The 17770-nt window shown below is 43.2% G+C and overlaps 1 protein-coding gene across 1 annotated transcript; it reads left to right on the forward strand.

The window, feature by feature from the left end:
• Positions 1–163: 163 nt before the first annotated feature.
• Positions 164–16995, forward strand: LOC108875203 (DENN domain-containing protein 5B-like). The gene is given in 23 exon segments (XM_018663958.2): positions 164–612; positions 4935–5044; positions 5668–6382; positions 6532–6719; positions 7759–8277; positions 8422–8650; positions 9685–9835; positions 10501–10591; positions 10683–10802; positions 10910–11062; positions 11204–11282; positions 11376–11451; positions 11734–11862; positions 11946–12067; positions 12330–12475; positions 12578–12696; positions 13247–13431; positions 13618–13700; positions 14250–14376; positions 14625–14653; positions 14655–14732; positions 14734–14804; positions 15555–16995. Coding segments are annotated over 23 exon segments (3819 nt in total). The 5' UTR covers positions 164–497; the 3' UTR covers positions 15739–16995.
• The last annotated feature ends 775 nt before the right edge of the window (positions 16996–17770 follow it).

A 17770-nucleotide genomic window follows, 5' to 3' on the forward strand; every position in this document is an offset into this window, starting at 1 on the left:
GCCTTAAATATGTTATATTAAATTGTAAATAATAATAATAATAATAATCTGGGAGATTAACAATGCATTGCTTAGTACACTGATATTTTAAAAAATGACTAAATCCCCTTGTCAGAACAAGATTATTTTGATGTGGGTGTTGATGATGAATTTCGATAACACCCTTTAAAATGATGATGATGCCTTAGGTCTTTGTTTCCTCTCTCTCTCTCTCTCTCTCCCTCCCTCCCTCCCAGGCCTACACACAGCCTCCTCCCCCTCTGAGCAAACGAGATGACCATCGCTGGATCATCCTGTGCTCCATCAGAGTCAGACCGCGGATCAGTGAGTGCAGGCGGGTTCACACAACCCAGCGCTTGGATCAGGAAAGGACGAGGACGTAGTTGGAGAGGGGGGGATTGGATACAACATTTCGGATTAGCCGCATCAGCTATGAACATCCACAACGTTAAGTAGAAGTAAACGGAGCTCTCTCACACACCATAAACGCGTCGAGGATGAGCGGGACCGCAGCGGCCACGGGAACAGGATCGGCTTCTTGCCGTTTCGCCCACTATTTTGTTGTGTGTGGACTGGACGCGGAGACGGGCCTGGAGCCGGACGATGGAGCAGGTAGATGGTTAACAAAACATGAAAAGAAACAAACCCACGCTACAGAAATACATACCCGAAAAATATGTTTGATGACATTACTTAACATCTTAACGTTAACAGTTCATATAGGCCTATTTGTTCTGGGGTGACATCCATTTAAACGTGTTTTGGTTTTGATTGGACGCCACATCTCTGGTTGTTTACAACAGAATATTAGCAAGTAGCCTGTGAAGAATAACATACATTAACAATTTATTTTGAATAAATTTGAATGAATTTGCTAATGTATTGTTTTGGCAGAATTTTTGAGCATATATCTGAACATCCAGGAATGAAGGAATGTATATATTTTTGTGTATGAAACATAACCATGAACAAAGACACAAATCTAACAGAATTATCAGTTTCCTATAAATTTGAAGCAGTTTGAATTGAATTTAAAATGATAATTATACTATATTATCCTATAGTCTTGTCCTTTGTATTACCTCTGCTTGTTGAAAACACATTGCAAGTCTGTTCACTGTGCTTTGATCATATTTTTAAGACAGTATTGTAAGAATAGAGAATCTAGTTCTGCTGGTTTCTGCAAGTCATCCACTGCTACACCTGGATGAGGAACATAGCAGAGAAAGGACTGAACAGAAAGAGGACAACATCATCCTATCTGCCCATAAAAGCTGGAGGAGTAGATCCAGGCTTCAGTGTACTTCATGGATAACACAGTGTTGTGTGTGAGGGCGAGTGCCCTGATAACACCGTCCTGTGTGTGTCAGAAATCTGTGATCATCTCTGTGATGTTCTGTTCAGCTCGTCTTATGAGACGTCTGTCCTTTTCTTACCAAAGCCCAAGGTGGCAAAGGAGGTTAAAGGAAATGGATGCTGATGGATGTGGGGGGTCGGGTGGGGGGGGGGGTTGCCATGGTGATGACAGCTGCAGTGATGCTTCCTTGTGTAACGGGCTCGTGACAGTTTATATATATATGTGGTGGATAGGATAGCGTTGTTAGAAATGAGAGATACCCGGTGGTGTTTCTCTCCTCTGCACTGCGAGGACAGAGTCACCCAGGGGCTCTCTGTGACGTCTGCACATGTCCAGCTGTGCATGTGTGATTGTGTGTGTGTGTGTGTGTGTGTACGTGCCCGGGTCCTTGTGAGGAAACAGAGCCACGCAGGTGTGCTGAACACTAACACCTTTAACGTCACTTCCAGGTTTGAGTCGTAGAGCACAAACAATAGTCACACCCTGTTTTCTCCTTGTTTTCTCTGTAGCAGCAAAGTAGCTCATGTAGAGCACCTCGTCAGGGGAGCACTGGTAACTAGACATGCAAACCTGCTGTTTTTTCTGTTCAGCAAATGTCTTTGAATAATAGCACTAAGTCAGACAGGAAGAATGTGAATTTAAGGGCGAGCTCTGTATCATGTTGGAAACCATAGCTCTGCTGCAGATTATTTAGTACTCTAACTAACCAGCCAGGACTGTGATATCTGGCTCCCTGTGGCGAGTGACAGCGCCGCTGGCTAGCATATCTGAGCTCTACCAATCAGCTTATGTAACAGCAGCAGGTCATCCCAGACCCGCTGCAGCAGGGGGCTCTGCTCCTTTCAAGGGATTTCTGTCCCCTGCGTGAATGTGTTTGCCTTTGCAGTTCTTATTCCATGAGCTGCAGCCAAGCAAGAGATGTCTATTCCTTCACGTACACTAGCCTTAGAAATGTTTCTGTGAGGTCTTACAGTATCTCTTTCTGTGTATGTGTGTGTGCAATTATTGCATGCCTACAGAGACAATCTGCTGTTGTTGGCTTCTCAATAGATGCCACTGTGTTTTCTGCAGCCTAATCAAATTTCACATGACGTTGCCTGTTTGAATGCTGAATGGCCAAGGCTCCAGAGCCCGTTCGGGCCAGATGACTGTCACAGGGGGATGACATCAGCGGAGGACAAGAACTCCCTGACCGCACATGTCTACAAAGAGATGTGTGTGTATATATATATATATATATATCTATCTGTCTCGCACTTGTCTTATTAATACACATGCTGCCTCTGTGCAGGATATCCAGCCTAAGTTATTTTTAAGTTTATTTTTAGGCACTCAATGCTTACTTTCATGCTTTATTTTAAGCAGATGAGCCCAGCACCACGTCTGTGTCTCAGGCTGAGATGAAGAGGCGAAATTTGTCATCTTTTGTCGTATGATTCACCTTCAGTGGACGGACCAATCTGTAATGCAAAGACAGAGTGATTTAAACTGTTTGAGCCAAAGAGGAAAAACTCCTCATCAGTCAGTGCCAGCTGACATTTGCTGCCATTTTAATCTCTCTCCCACTTTTTATGCTTGTCCTCATCTACTCCTGTAATGATATGAGGAATGGGACGGTGGGGATAATTCGGTCGGTGAATATGACAGATGTCTACCTTTACGGCTGCTCAATCATCCCTGATGAAGTGCTCCTGTTTTAGGGATGGAGGACCATTTGGGGCCATAAATCTTTGTGATGGATGTCTAAACCGTGGCATGAATATGAAACACTTCATTGTTTTTGTCCTCCAAAAACAATGAAGTGTTTACAGCGATAAGGACTTGAGGATTTAATCAAGTAATTGTTTAATTCATTTTTTAAAGCATTTTTGCCAACATTAACTAGTTCCAGTGTCTTAATTGTGAAGGTCTTCCAATTTTCTTTGTCTTATATGATAGCAAACTGAATATATTTGGGCTCTTGGACTGCTGGTCAGACAAAACAAGCTATTTGAAGGTGTTACTTTGGGGTTTTGGTCACTGTTTTCTGAAATGTGACAAGATAATAATCATTACTTGATGAGTTTCATAACACAGTGGCTCGTGTACATTGTGTGTGTGTGTGTTAATATGGTAAGAGGAGGAAACGTGCTCATTAGCTGAACCGCAACAAGCATTTAAGCCGTCGTTCAAACTCTAAAACAAACCACCTCCCTCTTACTCTGCTCTGTTAACACATAGGAAGAGAGAAAGAGAGAGGCTGCATTCAGTTGTGTTTGGTGCAAACTCTTTGGCGAGAACTCGTGTCAGGTGGCATGTGGGTTTTAATTGGGTCAGCTGATGAAACTCGGGCTGACGTACCAGCTGACGAGCTCTGTCTGATGGCTATCTTTGAGGCCGGTGTTGGCGGATGTGGCTGCCATGGCAACTAGGTGTCCTTGTGCAAAGGCTCGATTGTGCCTCTCAGTGCCGACACCAATTTGTATCCTTAGCAAAGAACATTGACTCCCCCCTCTCGTCAGAGTGATCCATTAGCTTTGGTCTCCCACCTAGGAGTCTGACTCAGTTTAACTTGAAGTGGTGCTCCTTCCTCAGTCCGCCTCCAGCGCAGTTTCCTCTCTCTGGGTACTGTGCGTCATCTTGTAGGCAGGTGAGGTGGATGCTCCTGAATGCTGAATGAGTGCGTCAGAGCTGGCAGATGAGAGAAGACTGTTCTTTTCCTGTTTGCTGTTGTTTTTGTTCTTGTAATGCAGTGGTGGTTAAAGCTGAACATCAACTCTGAGAATTCATGGTGGATTAGTGAAACGGGGAGCACAGTGAAGAGTGCTGTTCAAGGGCATCCCCTCATGAAAGTGCCTCATTCACCACTGTCAGTCGATTACACTCTCTGAATCATACACACTCACACTTACAGTTTCTGTTGCCTAATCTCTTTTTCAGCAGCTCCTCTTCATCTACTCACACAGACAGCACTGTAATGTAATGTAACTGGAGCTAGAAGCTGACACAGGCTGCAGGGACTGAAAATAGGAGAAACTTGAGCCAGACAGGGCAAAGCATCAAATATGTGCTGTGAATGTAGGGATACATTATAGAGATTTCTTGCATGTGCTGCACATCCAGTCTTTTGTGTGCATGCAGGTGTTGTATAGAAATCTCTCATCCTTTATCCTGAGCCTAAAGCTCCCCATGTATGAAAAAGCACCATATTCCTGTCTTAGAGGAGTAAAGGGTTTCCTACTGCAGAGTGTCAGGGATGAGGGGTGTTGCACCACTTTTCCAGTCTATCTCTATGGTAATGAGTTGAGTTACATAACCCTTGGAAGGCATTTCCCTCTGTGCTGTAGAATGGCCCTTGCTGTCAACAACAGATGAACTTTTTTTTTTTTTTGGGGGGGGGTCTGTGTCAGACAAGGTCATCCTGCCTGAGCTTTTTCATAAATCAAAGCTGCTGACATTTTGAGATGTCCTCTGCTCCGTCCTTTCCATCTCATCTTGAATTGTGATTCAGGAGTGATGAAGGTCAAAGATCACTTTGTACTGACATGAGAATGCCATAACACTCTTTTTTTTTTTTATGCACCCGTCTGTCTTTCAGGTGAAAACTTCGAGCAGAGCCCCATTCGACGGTCCTTCAAGTCGAAGGTTCTGGTGCGCTATCCTGAAAACACAGACAGGAACCCCTTCAATAAAGATGCTGTCAACATGGTGAGATAGTGGATTGTAGATAATTGGTCTTCTTCAGTGTTTTTGTATTTTCTCAACAGTGGAAATGACAAGGAAGGACAAGATGTGCCTGTTTGTAGGACAAATGTTTTGTTGTTTGTTCCAACGAGTGTAAGTGGATAATGCTGCAAATGACAAAAGAGGACAAAAGGAACAAAATATAATAACAAAATCAACTAGAAAAAAACTAGTGAGACCCATGTATTTCCGCTTGTTCTGTGCCTCTCACATAATACCCACTTTTCCTTTTCTTTTTTTTATCACATACCCAGAAACATGCTCATTGTTCTTTCTTGGAAAAGCAGGTCAGGATGATGAAAGCACACACCTCAAAAGAGCTGTTAACAGTCAATCAAATTAATTATTATGTCTAGACTTCCTTCTTTGGCATTTCCAAATTTGTTGTAAACAGCTTCTCAGAGGCACCGCAGTATTTTTAATTTATAATTTAATTATGATCTTACCAAACAGTATTTAATTCATGTCACTGGATTTTCACATCTGGAAACACCTACATTTTAAAGGTGCACATTTAATTTCCACTTTATTCTAAACCCTCTTATATGTTTTCTCCTGTTTTTCATTCTTCATCGCTCTCTCTTCAGCTCTGTATGCCAAGGGGTCTGTCCTTCCGCACTCAGGCAGACAGACTCGATCCTCAGTTCCACTCATTCACAATGTCTTCTGATGATGGCACGCGTTCCTACGGCTTTGTCCACACTTTCTACGAGGAGGTGACCAGTCCTCAGATCATCACTGCCATGTACACTCTCTATCAGATGCACCATGTGGAGCGCCAGTCCTCCTCCTCAGCCTCCTCTCCCTCTTCCTCATCTTCATCCGCCTCCTCGCCCTCCACGTCCAGCATGGACTCTCTTGTGAGCAGCTTGGATGAGTCAGACGCAGAGTCCCTGGCCGGGGTCCCCGTCTGCCTAGGCTGTGCGGGTTCCTTTGACGCGGCGCGTGACACTTTGTATGTGTCCAAAGCCCTCTGCCTCCTGACGCCGCTCCCTTTTCTTCAAGCTTCGCGGCAGTTCCTGTCTCAGCTGCACCAGGCTGTGACGTCGCACACGGCGCCGCCTTTGCCTCTGGAGAGCTACATCCACAACATCCTGTATGAGGTGCCCCTGCCTCCGCCTGGCAGGTCACTGAGGTTCCACGGGGTGCAGGGGCCCATCATGTGCCAGCGGCCCGGGCCAGGTGAGCTCCCCCTGGGGGAGTATCCTCTCGGAGAGGCATTCTCCCTGCTGGGTGTGGACAATATGGTGCAACTACTTACCTGTGCATTTCTAGAGACACAAGTCCTGCTTTACTCTCAAGGTAAGCATCCTATTCACTAACTAACATGCTTCAAATCACATGAAGATATTATTAAAAAGACAGGAGGGAGCACCTCAATCAGTCTCCATCAGTAATACCTATTCTTCTCTCTCTCTCTCTCTTTCTCTCTCTCATTCTCTTCATCCCAGACTACCAGCGTTTGATGACGGTGGCAGAGGGCGTCACCACCTTGTTGTTCCCATTCCAGTGGCAGCACATCTACCTGCCCATCGTTTCTACGCCGTTACACCACCTCCTGGACGCCCCTGTGCCATTCCTGATGGGCATCCAGCGCAGAGACGGAGCCCAGCGAACCTCCCTCCACCTACCACACGAGGTAGGAACAGGGTGCACAAAAAGATCAGATGTTTTGTTAACCTAAAAGATTCTCTCAGCCATTTGCTGATCTCCTCCGTTCTGCTTGCATGACAATTTGCCCTCTGCCCCCTCCTGTCAAACTGAGACGATACGTTTCCTCAGAGCTGCCCCCCACCCACCCCCACCCCCTTTCAAATCCAATCCTGCAACTGAGATTACTTTATGCTGCATGAATATCTCGCTGAAGCCTCTTTGAAGTCGCTCTGCCCTAGAAAAGAGGCAGTAGAAAGACAGCTTGGGGTGGCAGGGGGGTTGAAAGCAAAAACATGGAGCATGAGAGATCCTGAATAATGGGACTCACTGAATAATTAATGAGAATTAGGGATTTCCACTTATTTCTTGAGTTCTGCAATTTTAAGGAAGTGGGAAATATTTTAACCATACATGTATGATTGGTTGGAAATCATCAGTACAGCAATAGATCCACTAATAATGGTGCAAAAATAATATGTTTGTGTGAGTCCTTATCCTCATTTTCTCCTTTGGGTGAAAAGACATTAATTGAGAAGTGAAGGCATTAACAAGGAGGATGAAGCCGCACAGAGTAGGCTGCCAGTGTTAGAGCATGTCTGCCTCTGTCCACTCCACAGTACATCTCCCAGCTTCCCCAGAGGCTATAAACTGACTGCCTGAGGTCAGTGTTGAAGGTCGTGTTGCTGCTGACTGTGCTGTGCTCTACTGCTGCTTGCAGAGGCAGTTTTTTTAAATTGGTGCCTGTCTTTCACACAAAGTTCTGTTAAGCCTAATACTGCACAGTTTCTCCTGCTGCAGTGATAACAGTAATCATTAGATAATCCTTCACATGCTAATGTCTTGTGAGGGCTTATCATTGGTGAAACGCTAAGAATCTATTAATGAAATGTAAATCTTCATCTCTGATCATAATTGGATGTTGAAGCTCAGCCTACATGAACAGGAGTCTGTGCATCATGACTGGTTAAACCTGTTATGATTATCTGATGGAGGAGCCAGTTAAGTGTTATTTGTCTCCCACACAGGCCAATCTGTGTTTCGTGGACATTGACAACCACTGTGTTGAAGCCCCTGAGGACCTTCCCCTGTTTCCACACCAGACTGAGCTGATCCAGGAACTGACTGAGGTACTGCTGCGATTCGGGCTCCCTTTACAGGGCGGTGTGATCACTAAGCCCACTACCACCACCTCCACTACCACCTCCACCTCCCCTCGCATGAGCAGCCTGGTCCTGGAGGATCTGATGGAGGACAGAAGGAACGGGAACCTCGGGGGCGAGGAGCTGGCAGTGCTGGAGAGGCTGCAGGCTCTGGCGCGGAGGTGCGAAGGAGGGAAAATGCCAGACGGCGGGAAGACGCTGGGACACGTGTTCGAAGAGGAGGAGGAAGAGCTGAAGGCTGCGAAGCTGAACATTCAGCTGAGGGAGGTGTTTGCCGGGCGTTTTGCTGCCATGTTTGGCAGGTATGAGGAGTTTGTCATCCACAGCGCTCTGGATCTGGACTCGTGGCTGAGCAACCGAGAGGGGACGTTCAGCTTTGACAAGGTACTTCAGTAGATGTCACTGCACAAGGACGATGTTTATGCCCATTATTTCCACATATATTAAAATTATTTTCCATGTACTTTTGATTATGACAGAAAATCCCTGCTGATGCTGATTGTGTTTATTCGTCTTACAATGTTTCAGGGCTCCTTCCTCTCAGTTCAGCCCGCGACCCACTTGCGTTTCTTGTCTCGGTTCCTGGAGACATCCATGTTTTCTTCTTTTGTGGATGGGAAAGTGATATCTCGCTGGGCGGACAGAGAGCCTATGCAGCAGCTGTTCGATAACCGTCTGGAGAAAGAACGACTGTATGACACAGACAAGGACTCCCACAACTGTCACTACAGGAAATGTACCGCTCTCTTTGAGTCAGGTACTGTAAACATGCTCATGATCAAAATAGGATGAAAGAAGACACTAAGACATGCACATTGCTACGAGATAATATATATACTGTATTCCTGCATGCTAAAACGCAAGACAAAACATGCAGCAAAAAATATGTTAAAACATTCCTGGTTCAGTGCTACAGCTGATATCTCATATATCATTGCTGCTCTCTCTCACCAGGAGAGAATCACACTTGACTTCATTTCCATAGATTTTCGTGTAAAGCTGACAGTGATGTGCAACTTTACTGCCTCTGGCAGCAGGCAGTGACAAATATACGATGGAATGGACTAGCACTTGATGCCTAAGTTACTACAGTCATTTAAGAAGCAGTACATTTTAGTGACAGCCTACAACAAACCAAGTGTAACACCAGTTTCACCAGTTTCCTCTCAGTATTTAGCCGCATGAAACCCCAACTGGTCATTTGAGCTAAATGATGTGATTGAACTGGATGTCCAGGCTTTGCAGAGGGAGTCAGCAAATCTGTCACCATCTGCCCTTATGTTTGGGTTTATATGTTGATTATGTTGCTTGGCCTTTCAGCAACCACAGTTTGTTCTCCTATACCAAAACATTTAACTGTGTATATTATAGCTGATGGATACATTTCTCAAATGAAAATGAAGATTAAATAAGCTGATAAATAATTGAAACACAGAGCGGGTGGGATAGAATCTGATACACGTGGGGAGAGATGGGGAGAGTCAGAGAATTAGAGGAGTGAACTAAATAATATGGAGGGGGTTGAACATTATATAAGCAGAGGATAGGGCTTTGAAAATGGCATCAAACCTCATACTTTGAAGTCCTGCCAACTTCACTGCGGAAAATGCCCTGCGCACATTATTCACACTAGCTTCAGATGTAGCCTTTTTTGTCTTCGATCATACTGTCAGTTGCATTAGGTTTCCATTTTGTCTTGCACTGTCTTCCTGTGAGTCTCCTTGCAATAAAACAAACTTGGTAGCACTTAACCACTTAACCTTGAATTCAAGTCTGTGTTTGTCTCTGCAGCCCAGGCAACTGAGCACAGGCTGCTGAAGGCCGACCACACAGCCATACACCCCCACCTGCTGGACATGAGGATTGGCCAGGGTCGTCACCAGCCGGGATACTTCCCTAAGCTGCAGGCTGATGTGCTCGCACAGGGACAAAACACCAATAAGTGAGCCTTTGTTTTCTTCTGTTCAGTGAGAAAACATTAGAACTGTGATTCCCAACCAGGTGTACATGTACACAAGGTTGCACAAGGAGTAGCTCAATTAATTTGTTTAAAAGAAGAAAGAAATTTGTGATTAAACCAAGACATCCATATACTTTAGTTTAGCAGGAAAATAAACGCTGAGCTTTTGTAAATTATTATCACAATAACCAGTTAACCTAGCTAAAAGTAATCTACAAACAGCTGAAATAAGCTAAAAGTAATGGACAAATGGTTCAATAGCTGAAGGTAATGGATAAATATTAAATACTAAAATAAGTCCTGCTCCTGCCACTTAAGGTGTTTGGCCTAAACACTGACAGTTAAATTGGATGAAGAAAATATTGCAACAATATCCACTTTTGTGTAACTTAACATCCTGATTAAAATCTATTAAAATAAAGACATTTAGAACATGAGAGATTATGTTGATGATGCTGAGCTTATCTAATAGTCTTTTTTTTTTTTTTTTTTTTTTTTTTTTAATCAAAGGATGTGCCTCTGGAACCAAAACTGCTGCATTTGGTTATCATTACATGTAGTTGCCAGGGTCTACTAAAATACTCATGATTTAAACACAGAGCTTCAGTTGCAAATTGTGAATTTCATTTTGTTATCTGGGTGAACAGGTGGTCCAGTCGTGTGACGGCATCACGCAGAACTGAACCCAAGAGATCAGCGATGGCTGATCACTCAGGAGTGGACAATGAACAGAGACAGGTACTTTTCATGAATAAACACAAACCGACAAACTCTCAAAGGCTTTAGAAGGCTTGTGTCTTGATTTATTACCTTTTTGTTTATTTAACAGAAGCACACGTTCATGAGGAGGAGCCTCCGTCAGTCTAAGCTACTTGACCCGTCGCCTCAAGCCATCACTCAGACTCACAGAGAGTTTGCTGATGGGCTGCTGAGCGAGTGTCGTCTGAAGGTGAGAGCTCTCATTCTGCGTAACGGTAGAGACGCCACTGTCACTGATTTCTTAAAATGCTGTTCAAGGTTAATGCCACAAAACGTCCTCTGGCTTTATTTTTTTAGACCAAACGGATGCTGATGGAGAGGATGGGGAGGGAGAGTGTGGAACTTGGTCAGGGAGAAGCCAACATCACAGGCCTGCAGGAAAACACACTCATCCACGGTCTATGTGACCTACTGGAGAGGACCTGGGGCCACGGTCTGCAGCTGAAACAGGTCAGACACACAGACATGTAATTCAACAGCACAGATGACCTAGAGAAACATCTGGAACTGTCTGTGTCTTCTTCTTTCTTTCTATGAACAAATGACTGTATGAACTGGTTCAATGTTGACAAGCGTGTTTCTTCTAAACAGGGGAAATCTGCTCTTTGGTCCCATCTGCTTCACTACCAGGCAGCCCAGGGGAAGACGGAGGCACCAGCTGAGTCTCCAGGTCAGAGAACAACCCTACTATTTTGTTCTGCTTGTGAAATCACTGACCTAAAAGGCGACTGATCATTGGTGTTTAACTCTCTGCCTGTTATAGGGTCCAACAGCTCGGACCAGAGACTGTTTGATGATGGCGCTCTGCTCCTGAGAGGATCCTTGATACAAGATATGAGGTGAAGAGAGCAAACATACTGTGATGTTGTGATGTAAGATGCATGGCATGGTTTGTGTTTGTGATCTGTGTTTTATGAAAATGTCTCAGGCTACAGTAACAGATATCTTGGCTGAGGTTTACGACGATTAAAAAAAAAAGACTAATATATACATATCTCACAAGCTTTGATTTTTCTACATGATGAATCAAATACCTGGAAGGGTCATTATGTTACAAGCAAAGGCTGAATATTAGAGCTTGTTTCTGACTGCTCATGCCAGTCTGTCTGTTGTTCCTGTAGGTTTATCCAGACCATGAGTGAGGGTCTGTCTGAGGTGGGACAGGCCCGAGCCTGGATCCATCTGGCCCTGGAGAAGAAAATGCTTTCCCAGCACCTTAAAGAGCTGCTTACAAACCAGGAGCTGCTTAGGTCAGAATTCGCTCATAATTAATCTGTTGACAGATTTCAATTGTGTTAAGTCCTATAACTTTCCTTTTCTTGTCCCTCGACAGGCAGCTGTATAAACCTCATGCATTCCTGCTCTGTGAGGAAGAAAGGGAGCAGTTTTTGTTCCACCTGCTCTCTCTTAACACTGTGGACTACCTCTGTTTTACACGGGTCTTCACCTCCATCAGTAAGTCCTGTAAACTTTTTACAACAAAGTGGTAGAATTTACTGGCTATTTTATAGCTTTCAGAGACACTGGAAGTTTGCTTCTGGTTTTGTTTGTGTTTTACAGCTCCCATCCCCCACCCCAAAACTTTCTGCAGCTCATAGGATTCAGATTTAAATGACACTGGAAAAGTATTGTCACAAAAGCTGGACAATTTTAAGTATGAAGGAAATGACTTAATTAATTAACAAAACATTGCTCTTGGTGTCTTGTGTCTCTCCAGGTATTCCATACCGTGTTGTTATTATACCCATGAAGAAGCTGAGCATTGCGATGGCAACAGTTAACCCCTGGGTGTGTGTGTCAGGAGAACTGGGTGACTCAGGAGTTAGACAGATCCCGAAGAACACACAAGAGATTTTTTTCCAGGTTTGTAAATACACCCCTCTGCATTAATGTCCACACACACACATAAAGCAGCATCCATCCTGAGAGTGAGTCATGTTAAGCTGATGTTACTTTTCATCTCAGTGTAAGAACCTGGGCAGGCTGAGCACTCTGCAGCTGGGACAGGAGAACTCTGGTTTGCTGGCCAAGTGTCTGATTGACTGTGTGATGGTGTACAATGAGATCACCGGACACACCTACAAGTAAGATTCAACACTGACTGTGACCTCACAGCACAGCGGCCTCGTGTGTAAAAATGATATTTGTGGACAGCAGCTCGACGTGTGATGATGTGTTTAAGATACGGTGACATCTAAATGATCCTGACGGTCACATGTTGGATGTCTGAGCTTCCATGAGAAAGCTACTTTATCACATGATAATAACATAACGTAGATGAACAAAATAATGTTCACTGTGATGGATTACCTGTCTGGTTCAGGTCTCACGTTTATTTAATATCATGTTGTCATGAACTGAGAGCAGCTGCTGCTTGATAGATGGTAAATAAGTTTAATTATATATTGTGTGCCTTGAAAATGGTTTTCAGTAATTTAAATATATGTGATTGTGATGATAGCAGATGCTAAATACTTGAAATAATTTAGAAAAATAAACAATGTGCACTCTACACTAGCTGATTAGAACAGATGGCCCTCACCTACGCCATGTCCTTGCATAATAAATCACTTCTTTCTTTTTTTTTCCCCTAATGTTGGATATAATGAAACGCTGTGTCCTCTTTCCTTCCAGATTCCCGTGCGGCCGATGGCTGGGGAAAGGCGTGGGTGACGGCAGCTTGGAACGAGTCCTCATTGGTCAGCTGGTGTCACCTGGTGGAGAGGACGATGCTGGAAGGTGGACAGGGACGCCTCCGGAGCTGGCCTCTCCTTCTCAGAGCGTACGGACAGTGCTGGGATCGCTTGGCAGCAGAAGCAGTACGTACTGACAAAGAGCACATTCTTTAGTACAATAGCTGACCTACTTGTTGGTGAGCTCGCCCACAGTAACAGATTCTGCTCCTGTATCACCTTTCTATTCAGCCCCTGTTCTCTTCCCCCTCATATTTGTCATCATTCATCCTCGTGTTTCTATTTCTAACTTTCCTGTGTTCATCTTGTCAGGAATGCTGTCTGTTGAAGTACAAGAGGACATGAGGGAGGCAGCAAATAACCTTGTTAAACACTTCCACAAACCTGAACAAGAGGTATGTGACTGTAATGGTGATTGTGTCCCCCCCGTGATTCAGCCCCTACATTCAACTTGTGGGCTCACTGAGCTAAAATAAGGGGAGAAAACGCTTAACGCAAACGAGAGCATCTCTGCAGTGATGTGTTGAGACTGTCAACCTCTCGCGTGTGTTATTTTTATCTCCAACACGGTTCATTACCCCAGCTTCTCCAGCCTGGGCCTCATTTGTGTATCAGACTAGACTCTCTCATCTCAACAACAAGTTAAAAGCGCTGAGAAGAAATGATGGATTGCTTTAGTTTATCTGTAATGGGCCTCCAATTGATTGTAATAACATCTTCAGGCTTTAATGTACAGGCTCTGTTCTGTTTATTTCCTCTCAGTAAATGAAAGAGGAGCCTTCTTGAATTGAAAAAAAAGAAACAAATTGTTCTCCGTTGTGGAGGATTTTGGAAAACTGCAGCGCTTTCTATCACTTATTCGAGCGGATTTACTGTAGCTGTAAGATGAGCCTCTTGCTTACAGTGGCTCTGTTAACTCTCTGTTCTCATTTCTCTGCTCCCAGAGGGGAAACTTGACCGTGTTGTTATGTGGCGAAGGAGGGCTGGTGCTGTCCTTGGAGAAGTTCCTCCTCCACGGCTTCAGATCCAACCGTCTTTTCCAGAGGAACGTGTTTGTTTGGGACTTTGTCGGTATGTACTGTTAGTCTCAGTTCATTAGGAGCATCCATAAAAAGTGATGTTTTCCTTCTCACAGATGTCTATTTAATGTCTCCATCTAGTGGCAGTGGCTGTGAGTCTCGCAGATCAAATTGCATGCAACAAAGCATGACTGACGTGTTTAACTTAGACCATGTATCCAGTGTGTTTTTATGGCCTTATCTTATTTATTGTCAGTATTATAAGTAAGCACTGAGAGTATGACCAACTCTTTCCCACAGAGAAGGCAGTGGTCTCCATGGAGACAGCCTGATCAGATGGGCGACCTACATGGATCAACAACACTGACAAAGGGTGCACCTTGTGACTCGCTGTGTCACTACGTCAACTGCCATCAATGCCTCGCCCCGAAACATTGGAAAAGAGGGAAAGTTCCAGCTGTTTGTCTGCCTGGGAATCAGGTGAGTGGTCATAATTTGAAAAATGACATGTTTAAAAACTCAAGCAAGAGAGACCTAAAGAGTAACTTGAAAAGGAAAAGGAAAAACTCCCCCAAAAAACACAAAGAAAATAAGGAAAAAATGAAAGAACATCACCCTCCTCACATGACTGGAAGTGTACTTGACTGAAGGAACTTTCAGAAAGAAAGAGACTAATACAAAAATGAATAGAAAGACATAGATTTGTGATCTATTTTTAAAAAGCATCCTGGTCATTACATTGTGTTGTGAAAAGGTCATACAGTTTCCTTCCTGAGGGCACGAGGAAGTGGCCTGCAGCATGACTGTTTTCTCTCAGTGACCTATTTACATGCCGTACAGTGCAGGAAGGGAGAGTATCAGCCTTCATCTTCTGACAGTCTAATAAGAGGCAGAAAAAGAATTCAGATTTCTATTAGTAAATTTGATAGATGTGAAATACTGTATGGAGACTGAGCCAAATGATGTAGGCAGTCGTCATAAAGAGGATAGCGGTGGGATTATTGTGGCTAAACATGTAGAGACGTGCAGTCAAATGTGTTTGGGTCTTGTCAATAAGCCATGTGTTTCTGTTGCTTTCTGTTTCTCTCCATGTGTCAATAAAGGAAACAGTAAGAACAGTTAAGCAGTATATTTGGGTTGTATTGTGTCCAATGCCTGTAACTTTGTCTAAAGGTATTAGATCTTCTAGACCTTCTTCATTATTGACCCCTGACCTGCTCCTCCCAACAGGGACCGGCTCCTCTCTCAGTGGCTCCCCCTGTTGGCGGAGTGTCCTCTGACAGCGCGGACGTACGACGAAGGTGCTCTGCTGCGGGACCGTGCGGCCGTGCACTCGCTGTCTCGCATACTACACACGCTCAATGATTTCACCGTCACCCTGGAGATGGCTCTGGTTAAAGGGGTTGACCTCTGACCCTGATGGATAAGCACGAAGTTCAGCACCCACCCCCCCCACCCCCCCGCTCTGCAACTTACTGCAGGAATGCTGATGGGTTAAAGTATTCATCTTTCCATCTTGTGGGAAAAGGAGGTACATTCAGACACTTGAGAAATGTGACTTTATCATAAAAAAAGGACAGTGGACCAGATAAAGTCACTCCAGCTCCAAACATATTGCCTTGTTCACCAATGTAAATGTCTTAGATACTTTATTTGCTCCAGGAAATAGTCAGATTTTTCCTATGCTTGTTTACACTGTGAAATTCTGTTTCCTCGAGGAGAAATAGAGAGTCATTCATAATATCACATCCACAGTAGATACTTTCCCAGCTCACACCATTTACTGTATCTGACCCTAGGACGACTATAACTCTCCCTCTACTGCTGTATTGCTTGCACTTGAATTTTAAACTAAGCACATGCATGGCCAAAATCTGTTTGTTTGTTTGTTTTATGTCGTAGTGTGTTGTGATCTGAAATATCAGGACTCAGGCCTTATTATATAAACATTTTTCTTGACGTCATTCATTGAATATCTTAGTAAATATACTAAAGAAAGATAATGTTCCCACACTATAATATGCTATAAAATGTTATATTATTATGCTTGTTATACTGTGAAACGTCTGGCCTGTTCCTCCTTGTTTATTTCAGTTTGGGGTCACAAACTGCACAGAGCTGTGCCCATGAAATCCTCCACTGGTGAAACACTGAAACCAAACTGGTGTCCTAATTGTGTCAGTTCAAATAGTCTTAGCCATTTTGTCAGAAAGTTTTTTTCCCTTCTCTCATTGTAAATATTTTTGCTTCATTAGATCTTTGATAGAATTGTGGCCATGTTATTATGGTATAATGAATTTGTGGCATATTTTTCTGTATAAAGGCATCCTGTTGTGTCTGTGTAAAACAATAGACTCCACTATGGACACACTTTACTGATTATATGGATTCATAGTCATGCTGTTTGTTTCTAAACTGTTCAGTTGTCTCTGCAAAAATCAGACAATGAATAGCTCACAGGTTCTTTAAAATGCTAGGTATTATGTTGATGTCGCATTTAATTTAACAGTTGAAGAATTGTGAAAATGCTGTCTCCTGCACTCTCCTGCAAGCACTATGTAACCCACAATGACCAACCCTCTATTATCATTTAAATACAAATTAGAGAAAGCAATAATTAATTGTTATTTATGAAATGTGCTGTCAAAGATTAAAGTTAATATTGACATAACTGGCATGTCTTAGTATTGGGTTTTATCTGCTGTTTTCCTCAGATCTGTGACGTCTGAAAGGATTCTTGGATCATTTTTAGGATGGTGTTGGCACTGCTGGCAGTGTTTTTGGTGTCAGAGATGAGACCAAAGAAAGTACATGCAGTGTGATGCAATTCCATTCAATAAGACTGAAGTTAAATCTACTTGGGATACAGAATTTTTAGACTCAAGGAGAAATCTCTGAAGACAAATTCAGGTGTCTTGTCTGTGTTATATATACAAGGGATTGTGAGTACTGAGAGGATTTACTGCAGAGCTACTGGATTGCATCAGAGTACAACCTCTATTTATTTTAACCACCAATCTGGAATTTAAGCCTCCCATAATAGTCATGTAATAACTCAAGTTATCCATGCATTACGTTTTCCCAGATTTTACAATAAAAGCACTTCTAATGATATAATGATTATTAAGAATTATTCATTTTTTATGGATTAATCTGCTGATTCATATCTGAAATAATTGATTACTTGTTTGGTTTATAAAAATTCAGACAATAGCGATAAATGCCTGTCATGTTTTTTGTGCAAAAATCTTAATTTGTGAAGTAACTAGTAACTAAAGCTGTCAAATAACTGTAGTGAAATAAATTTTGAAGAAGTGGCACATAATGGCATATAATAAATACAAGTACCTCAAATTTGTGCTCAAGTCTAGTAACTGAGTAAATGTACTTAGTTACATTCCACCATTGGACAACAGCATACATCCCAGTGTTATCAAAGTGATGCA

Source organism: Lates calcarifer, linkage group LG10, assembly GCF_001640805.2.
Source record: "Lates calcarifer isolate ASB-BC8 linkage group LG10, TLL_Latcal_v3, whole genome shotgun sequence".
In the NCBI taxonomy this organism is placed as follows: domain Eukaryota; kingdom Metazoa; phylum Chordata; class Actinopteri; family Centropomidae; genus Lates; species Lates calcarifer.